General features: G+C 39.7%; 1 protein-coding gene across 1 annotated transcript; it reads left to right on the forward strand.

The window, feature by feature from the left end:
- Positions 1-4,187: 4,187 nt before the first annotated feature.
- On the forward strand, positions 4,188-8,480 carry nanog (nanog homeobox). Its single transcript, XM_077736337.1, has 4 exons — positions 4,188-4,767; positions 5,493-5,869; positions 5,952-6,077; positions 7,874-8,480. Exons 1-4 carry the CDS (start codon positions 4,359-4,361, stop codon positions 8,234-8,236), a joined length of 1,275 nt encoding a protein of 424 aa, XP_077592463.1. The 5' UTR covers positions 4,188-4,358; the 3' UTR covers positions 8,237-8,480.
- The last annotated feature ends 954 nt before the right edge of the window (positions 8,481-9,434 follow it).

The raw sequence follows: 9,434 nt of genomic DNA on the forward strand, positions 1-9,434 counted from the left end.
TTCATGAATGTTTTTTGTGACAAGTACCTGTTCCAATCACTATCAGAGAAAAATCAGAGTTGAAGAAATAACTGGAAACTCAAGAGAGCGATGACACTATGTTCTTCTTCAGTGTATGTAAACTTTTGACCACAACTGTATATAAAGAATTTGAAGTATTTTATCTATTCAGTAGGTGCAAGGGACAAAACTGAAACCAGGATGGCTGTTGCACCACTGTAATGTATCTGCTTAGAATCAGAACCATGCAGAATGAGAGATGCGACACTCTCAGATCTCATCTCGAATGGTCATGTGGTTTACAGAGGCCCTAAAAGTTCTAAACACAAGCAGACCTGTAGAGGATTTTTAATAGACCTACAGCGGCAAGTGTGACATTTCATATTAAAAATTGACAAAATTACATGTAAGTACTAGCTGGATTAGCATTGCATTATAAATATATTGTAAAAATATTAGTTTTACATTTGGAGTGGTAAAGTGACAGCTCAAAACTCTATATTGATATGGAGAGGGAAACTAGCCCCACGTTTTGGAGGGAAGGTTTTATGTTCATTTTAGCATAGGCGTGATAAATTGACTTTTTCATTGTAATGATAGGTTCACTCTAATGATTAAGGAATGATGGCCTAGGAATGATTAAAAAGGAGAGTAGCAGCAATTCATTTAACAGCCCACTTCTGATAAAGCAGGATTTGACTGACCATAAGCAATTTTAGGAATAAATATTAATTTACATAATATATACCAAATACATTAAAGAATACAAAGAAAATTACCCTTTACCAAATACAATTATTTTTTTTACTGAACAATTGTTGAAACAACAAGAACGCATCCCAGCTGACTTCGGCACCTTGTGGGGGGGCAGCCTGAATTGGTGGGCAGCCTATTACAAGGCACACTGTTAACGTTTACAGGTTTTTAATGACAGAACAGTCATAAATGTAATCTTATTGTTATATTACATAAATTCAAAATAGCAAATTACCTGTGTTTAAAGTAGAGCAAATGTCCCATTTTGAATTACAGTACTGGACCTTATCAAGGATATTACCAGACATGTTGGTTAAAAAAATCACTTACTTTTGTCAAAGAGAAAATTGAATTCAAACTGCTACATGTTTAAATAGGCCACCCCATGGTACGGCGGTTCTTCCGCCTGACTTTGGTGCGGGCAGTCTGGGTTTGATTCCCTTTCGTGGCAGCGTGAGTGGTTGTCTCTCTCTCTCTCTCTGTGCCCTATGACTGACTGGTGACCAATCTATGGTGTAGTCTCCCTAACCCTGCAACCCTTTTGAGGATGGGCGGTAAGGAAGATGAATTAATTAATATTTTTATAGTACTCCACAGAGAAAACCAGATCACAAATATGCAAGCATGTAGCCCACAGTATATGTCGAACATCTGGAAACTAAATTGCTTCTTGTCATTTTTTACCTATTTTACATTCGTGAGATGTTTTCTAAGTTGCTCAAAGAAGGAATAGATTACTGCGCCAAAGACAATCTTTGATAGGATTAAAAGAAATCTGTTTCTTGCTGACTCTGATGTAAAAAGGGGGAAAACAAACAAGAAATGGCGGTGTGCAAGATTTTAAATAAAAATGTGGTGGTCTTTACTTGAATTTAAATGAATTGAATGCTTTTATTGTCCTTATACAAGTCTAATGAGATTTAAAGCTTTCACCACATAGTGCACAAATAACAACAGAAAGATAAATGGGATGAATGTACACATTTCCAGTTTAAAATCTTCAATTATAGTGAAAAAACTCTGAAAACACATCTTAAAATTTCAAACGTCACTCCGGAGTGTTCTATGCCCATTCCAATGCTAATGGTCACGCATACATACAAACACACCCTGTCTGGTCACAGATCAGAAATGCTAATGCAGGACATCAGGTTGACTGTTATCACATCGACACTAACTGAATCATTACCAAGTCAAAAGAAGCAAGGGGGGGAGATACAAACATCAACTTTGATGAAAACGACCCGACTAATCCACTTCGTCTTCTTGAAAAGGACTGAAAATGAGGGAAGAGGTAATTTGTGTCAACATGTCCAACCCAGGGGGGTGGGGCAGATACAAGAAAGGGTTTTTAAATGGGAACATTTCAGTCCTCCAAGGTTGTCACTAAACAAATTAAACTTTTAGATTTAGAGCTGGGCGATATGACAAAAATTGTTATCAGGATAAGAAAAAAAATATCAGTCAATATTGTTAATTATCACAATACATATCACATCTTTTTTGTATCAAATTTAAAACTTCCAACTTCTGTTTAGGAGCACATAAATTACCTTCCTCCTTATTCAAATATGAAAGTAACTGTTACCTGACTTCACGACAAAAGAGAATATGAAATTTGATTTTTACAAGTATTTTGTTCTGTTGTGCAATAAAGATAGATAACTCCCTCCTTATACTATGAAAAGTAAAGAATAAAACCGGCAGAAACCCACAAAAAGCTGGGGAGAACATGCCTTAATAGCCTTTTCTTTCACATTTCAGATTTAAGAACTGGTAGTATTAATTCATTTTCTGAACTGCTTTTTTTTTTTACTGGGAAAACATACTTTGTGGAGTAGCACCACCAATTTCATTATACGCAGCTGTGTGTGATGACAATAAAGGCTTTTGATTTGATTGATTTGATTATACTCACAAGGGTTCCTGGGGGTGCTGGAGTCTATCCCAGCTAACTCCGAGCACTAGGCGGGAGACAGCCTGAATCAGTGGCCACCCAATCGCAGGGCACAAGGAGATGGGCTACCATTGACACTCACACTCATACTTAGAGGAAATTTAGAGTGTTCAACCAGCCTATAATACATGGTTTGGGGATGTGGGAGGAAACTGGAATACCTGGAGAAAACCAACACATGCCCGGCCGGGGAGAACATGCAAACTCCCTCCACACAGTGAGGACCAACCTGGTATCGAAGACTCGACCCCAGAACTGTGAGGCCAATGCGCTAACCAATCGCCCACCTGAACTGACTAGTAGGTCTCATCAATTGTTGCTGGACCACATGTTGTAAAATTATTCACAATCAGAGTGATTGTTTTCAACATTGAACAGTCATCTAAGCTTAGTTAAAGGACTCTCAGTTAATCTATCCTTTCAAATGATGTAATAACAATCTATCCCTATCTATATCCTGGTGTGACTCACTCCTAACTCATAATGCCGCGACCACACAATGAGTCCAAACCCCTACTCAATAACCTTAATCTTACACATTCAAAATATTTTATACCGACTTGGCATTCATAAAGTCTGTTTTCCATTAAACAAATTTATGCAAAGCAAAAGAAGTGGCAGGGTAGATTACGTGGTTAGAGCGTTGGCCTCACAGCTCTGAACTCCTGGGTTCAAATCCAGCTGGGTCCACCTGAAGTGGAATTTACATGTTCTCCCTGGACCTGTGTGGGTTTTCTTCAGGTACTCCAGTTTCCTCCCACATTCCAAAAACATGCAAGGTAGTCCGATTGGACACTCTAAAAGGCCCTTAGGTATGAATGTGAGTGTGTATGGTTGTCTGTCTCCTCATGCCCTACGATCGGCTGGCCACTGATTCAGAGGGTGTCCCCTGCCTCTGGCCCGAAGTCAGCTGGGATAGGCTCCAGTACCCCCTGCAACCCCAGTGAGGATGAAGCTGTTCAAACAATGAATGAATGAAAGAAAATAATAGATACTTATTTCAGAAAAATCATAACAAGGGACGTTGTATACACCTGGTGTCTAAAAATAAAGAGTAGCATAACATTATGTTTGAGATTTAGGGATGGTATTTAAGCACATTTTGCTGATTGCTTGGATGTTGTTGCTTCGATTAGTTGTTTCTTATTATGGTTTCTGTCTCAATGTGAGCCCTGAATGAGAGATGATGTAGGCACTTTGATGGTATCAATGCAATGCTGGCATTGTATAAACTTATTCATTTGTATTCTACTTACAAAACCTCAAGACCAGTCCGTAGTAGTTGATTGAGTCATTGTTATAAACTACAGAAAAGTATATAAAGAGAGGAAAGTGATTTAAATCGTTCGAACAATACTACATTTGAATACTAACGCACGTACATGTTGATCGCTCATCAATAGTTCAGAGCCTGCGATTGGCTCAAATCTACACATCCACCGCCCACACCTGCCCAATGTTACTCCTTAAAAAGAGTGCTCTATGGAGTGGCGCGGTTTGCAAAGATTATTTTGCAGTGGCAGAGTCCGTTATTGTGGTTTGGCCACTTTTCCAATTGATTTGCTATTTTTACTGCTCACATGTGAAACATTACGTTTTAACTGTGTTCCGTTGAACCAATTTTCGGAATTTGTAACATTTTAAAATGGCAGAATGGAAGACGCAGATGAACTACGACTACAATCCGTCCTACCATGCTTTCGCCTACGGCCTTGTTTATCAATCCGGGCACGAACAGAACTGCCACGTGGCCGGCTGGGGCGAAGCGGCAACCCCCGAGTTTAATAATTGTGCCCCCGGAATGTCGCAGGTCTACTACGCCGCTACAGCCGCAAGGACACGCCAAGCATCTCCGCCTCGTAGTCCGGAGCAGCAGCACGTCGCCAACGGGTATTGCCATTATCAGGGCTCTGGTCTCGTCTACCTCGGGGAGAGTCAAACTGGTCACCTGAATCTCGCTGGAACGCCCCGAGCCACATACAACACGCCCGCTGAGGCGAGCAGGAGGAACGGCATTGATTCCACAAGTGACTCCGAAGCTCACGTTTCTCCTGGTATGTTTATCCCTGATGCATTTATTTATTTTTACATTATAGACACAAACTTTTTTTTTAAATTGGGGTATTCGCGAGGCTTGTCCAGAAATACTATTTTTTTTGCTCACCATTTACTTCATTGCTTGCCGTTGACTAAGTAAGGCTTTCGATTTCGTTAAATTGTGAGTGCTGGCAGGCAACGCTACTTTCAGTGATATTGACGTCACATTTTGTCTATAAATGATCGATACCAACCTTTCCCAGCCTGAATCGGTGGCCAGCCAATCACAGGGCACAAGGAGACGGACAACCATTCGCAGACGTACATAGGGGCAATTTATAGTGTGCAATCAGCCTACCATGCATGTTTTTGGAATGTGGGAGGAAATCGGATTACCTGGAGAAAACCCATACAGGCCCAGGGAGAACATCCAATCACCAAACAAGTGGAGGAAGTAATCCTATCGATTTTTCACAATTTTAAGCAATTATTAACCAAGACGAATATTGAACTTTTGATTTGTGAGTCTTTGAAGTTTTTTCAGTTTCAAACAAAATTATTTTGTTAGTGATTAAACAAAACAAACGGCAGAAATAATATTGTTGGTATTTTTGTGTTGTGAAAATGCCACTCACTTTTTTTTTAATGTTTACGTAATGCAGATATACTGGATGCATTAAGGTCAAAGGTGCTTTCTCATGATTGATGTTTTTACAAACCAAGATTCTTTTTTCCCTTTCAGATTCTTGGAGTTTTAGTAGCAGTCAAGAAAATGGTCTTCCACAAGTAGACCCCACTTCATGGGTAAAGAACAAACAAAGCAACGATGCAAGCAGCAGCAGCCCAGAAGCTGTAGACCAGGTTTCTAGCTCACTAATGGGGGAGCTGTCCTCCTATACTGACACAAATAGCCAGAACGCCGATACATTGTCTTTCCAAGCGCCCCTACCAGCTGTAAAGAAACCGAGCACTAATGAGGGGACCCCGAAAGGGAAAGTGCGCGTTTCCTTTTCTCAAGCCCAGATGAACACTCTTATTCAGCGTTTCAGTTTGCAGAGATACCTCACCCCAGCTGAGATGAAAAACTTGTCCGAACTAACAGGGCTTACTTACAAACAGGTTAGTTTTGCACAAGTGTTTTCTTGAAGACTGGCTGGTATTAGAATCTTCCCTTTGGTAATTATATTCTTCTTTCTTGTAGGTAAAGACTTGGTTTCAAAATCGACGGATGAAACTGAGGACACGCCAGAAAGACAACAACTGGGTATCAGAGCGCTACACCAAGAGCCGCAGTCAAGACAGCTCTATTACCGGAAATGTCCCACCTGTAAGCAAATCATATTTCTTGCCGTTTAATAGTTTGACCATTTTGGGTTACGGATGACCAGACTGCGTTTCATGTTTGCAGATATTACAGTAAGTCTGTTGTGGCTTAATTAGACCTGGGCGATAAAACAATAGCGCTAATTTTTGTCAACATTTATTTGCGACATCAAAGCTAGTTCCAGAACAATGTTCAGCAGACGAAGAAGATGGTAAGGAACAAGCAACTAGTTTTGCATGGTTAGCAATAGAGCAGCTAATACCGAACATGAAAGCAAAAGCAATATAACCCAGCCAAAATAAGCAGTTATGAGATTCAGGAAAACACCGAGCTGACCCACGAAAAGATCGAAGCGAAGTCTCCCTGCTGTTTTTTTTTTTAAATGCCTCTTTAATACTTTGCTCAGACAGCAGCCTTCTTGAAATTGTCCTACTCCCATTCTAATCCAGTGTCCTCATTTGAGGGTAGCCTGGAATTCTTCTCTTATTTGATAAATGAGTTTCCCCATTTCATGCAAATGTCATGAAAACATTGGAAAAATTGAGTAAATGGAGGTTGCTTTTTACTTCTTTTTCTTAGTTTTTCATATTTTATTGTTGAAAAAAAAACAAGCAAGTAGCAGTTATCAATATACTTGGAAGTTTTGTGTGGACTGTGTTCCGCAAATTCTAGACAAGAGGACCCCTGCTTGGATACACTTGATTCCATTCAGCGCAATCAAATTTTATTTAGATTCGGGGCTAAGACGGTGCGGAGAAGAAGCCCAGTCATTACATCACTTTAATGACGAGTACGTGAGTCAGGAGTCCTCCGCCGAAAACTTGTGAAACAAAGTCCGTGCGAGACTTGTGCATCTTATTGCTGCAAGCTCTTTATTTTCTTAACGTTTTCGCTGGTGGCCAGGTTTAGGGGGGAAAAATCATTAAAAACGAGCAAGCAGCAATTATCGATATACTTATACTATACTCGTGCAAACGGAGTTCCGCAAATTTTACCCTGGAGGACACCTGTATGCGTCCTTGAGTCCGGCGTCTCAGTTTGATGCCGTCTGGGCTCAGTATTTTCAACAACACCCTGGTCGTTTCTCGAGTCAAAATGTAACTACCCTGAGTGCATTTAAAATCTAACAACTTGTATGCGCGGACACAGCTAAATCTGTACAATAAAAATAATTAAAAACAAACCCAGAAAAGCAATGATTTAGAAAGACAATTTTCAAGAATAAATAATTCAATAAACAACCCTAAAAAGAAATTAATTTGAGAAACAGTCGGCTTTTTATTTTTACGTGAATGCAATTTGCTTCAATAAGGTGCAACCACAATTTTTTTTAAATGGGTACATATAAGGTCAATTCATTTTTTGTGAGGCTGAAAGTAGTCTGCTTGCCAATGTTTGTCTTCAATTAATTATTTTATTTCATAATGCACAGTAACTTTTGATTTGAAGGCAAGTTCATTTATTTGTTCATTACTTTTCCAAAGCGTAATGGAGTTGTTTTGCCTTTATTGAACAGCAAAACAACAAACATTTCAATGTCATCATATTTTAATCTCCTTTTAAAGCAAGCTAACATAGTGACCTAAGTAATTGAATGAGGAAAGTAAATTATTTACTTATTCACAATAGTTTGACATTTAAAATTTAAAATAAAAAATGTTAGTTATCATGGTAATTGTGGATATCGACTTGTTTTTTTGTGATATCAATTTTTGTTATATCGCCCAGGTTTAGCCATTAACAGCTTTATGCAACACTCTTTAAAAATGTTAATATATTCTTATGATTACTCTTTTCAGTATCAAGCAGTGACCCAACAACAAACATTCAAGGAGCGCTACAATCATCCTAAAATGGATGTGGAAATTAAGAAGACAGCATTACATAACCTGGCCTTCTATCTTGCCTCTATGGGCACCACTGCCGCATCAACTCCCTTCCCCACATGGTCTTCTGGCATGTCTCAAACTGGAATGCACACTAGGCCCCTTGCAGGTAGCGTGTCTATGCCCCCAGGAATAAATCATTATGATTATAACTCTGGTATATTCCACTCAACTGGCAACCCTGAGCCAGACACCAACTTTGATGAGAGAGATGCAGTGTCTGTCATCAACCAAAATTCAACAAATACAGTGATTGCACATGACATGGTTCAGTAGGTTTGTGTTTGATTTGCTTTTTAAATATGCATGAATGTTACTCTTCAACAGCCCCTGTTTTTCTTAATGTTCATACTAAATATAGTTAAAAAAATTTAGCCTCACAAGTTTTATTTTTATACAAAACAATGTGTTGGTGTGCTATAGGGTTTTTTTTTGCCAGTATTCATTTAATACATTGTTTTTGGGAAGTGTGAATGACTGCACATTTCTGCCCTAATGAATAAAAAAAACAACAACCTGATGTCCATTTTCAATTCTATAATAGCATCATCGTCCATCCCTTTATAATGCAATTACAGTGGTAATGTAATCTATTACTAAACAGTTTTATTAGAGTATTTAAATCAATTTATAATCGGTGGGTGTCCACTCAATAGTGCTCTCATCGATACAGTACAAATCTCTGCTTCCACCCTGATGATTAACATTGCTTTCAAATTGTTCTGAACATAACCTAGTACATGTGAAAAGTATTCATTCATTTTCTGAGCCCTTATCCTCACAGGGGTGGTGGAGCCTATCCCATCTGACTTCGACCACAAGGTTGGATTAGATAAAACTTCATTCATCCCATTCATTCACTTTGTTGTAGTAGCACGAAGATGAAAACACACAGGAAAAAATTGTAGACCTAAATAAAATAGATAAATAACTGAGTTTTATATGTATAGTTTTTAGAGCAGGGTTGGGCAAACGTTTCAGCCAGGGGGCCGTATTTACTTTAAAATTTTGACAGATGCGCCAAGTCAGCACAAGATATGATACATCTGTACAACTGCATCCATTAACAGTACATGTGAAACAAACAGAAAAAAATGACTAACTCATGAGAGTGGGGGAGGGTGAGAGAGGGAAGGATTGATGGATCGATGGATAGAGATGGAGTTTGCCGGAGTTTCTGACTCAGACAGTGATTCTCTAAACCAATTCGGGCCCCGATACGCTACACCGCAGGATGATGATCCCTCCTTTTTTTTTCGGATTATTCCAACCCGGACTACCCCGACCAGAATCTGCATGGTCGGCTGGCCACCTACAATGGGCCACCACGTGGCGGCGGGGGTGGTGTGCCATACTCCTGGAGGAGGCAGTGAGCGCCGCAGGGCGAAGCGGAAGGAGGGCCTGGACACTCGAGCCCCTGACCAAGTTCCTCACCCGTCCAACCTCCTCGCTCGAGCTCAGCCGTCCAAGCTCC

Source organism: Stigmatopora nigra, chromosome 16 (genome assembly GCF_051989575.1).
Source record: "Stigmatopora nigra isolate UIUO_SnigA chromosome 16, RoL_Snig_1.1, whole genome shotgun sequence".
Taxonomy (NCBI): Eukaryota; Metazoa; Chordata; class Actinopteri; order Syngnathiformes; family Syngnathidae; genus Stigmatopora; species Stigmatopora nigra.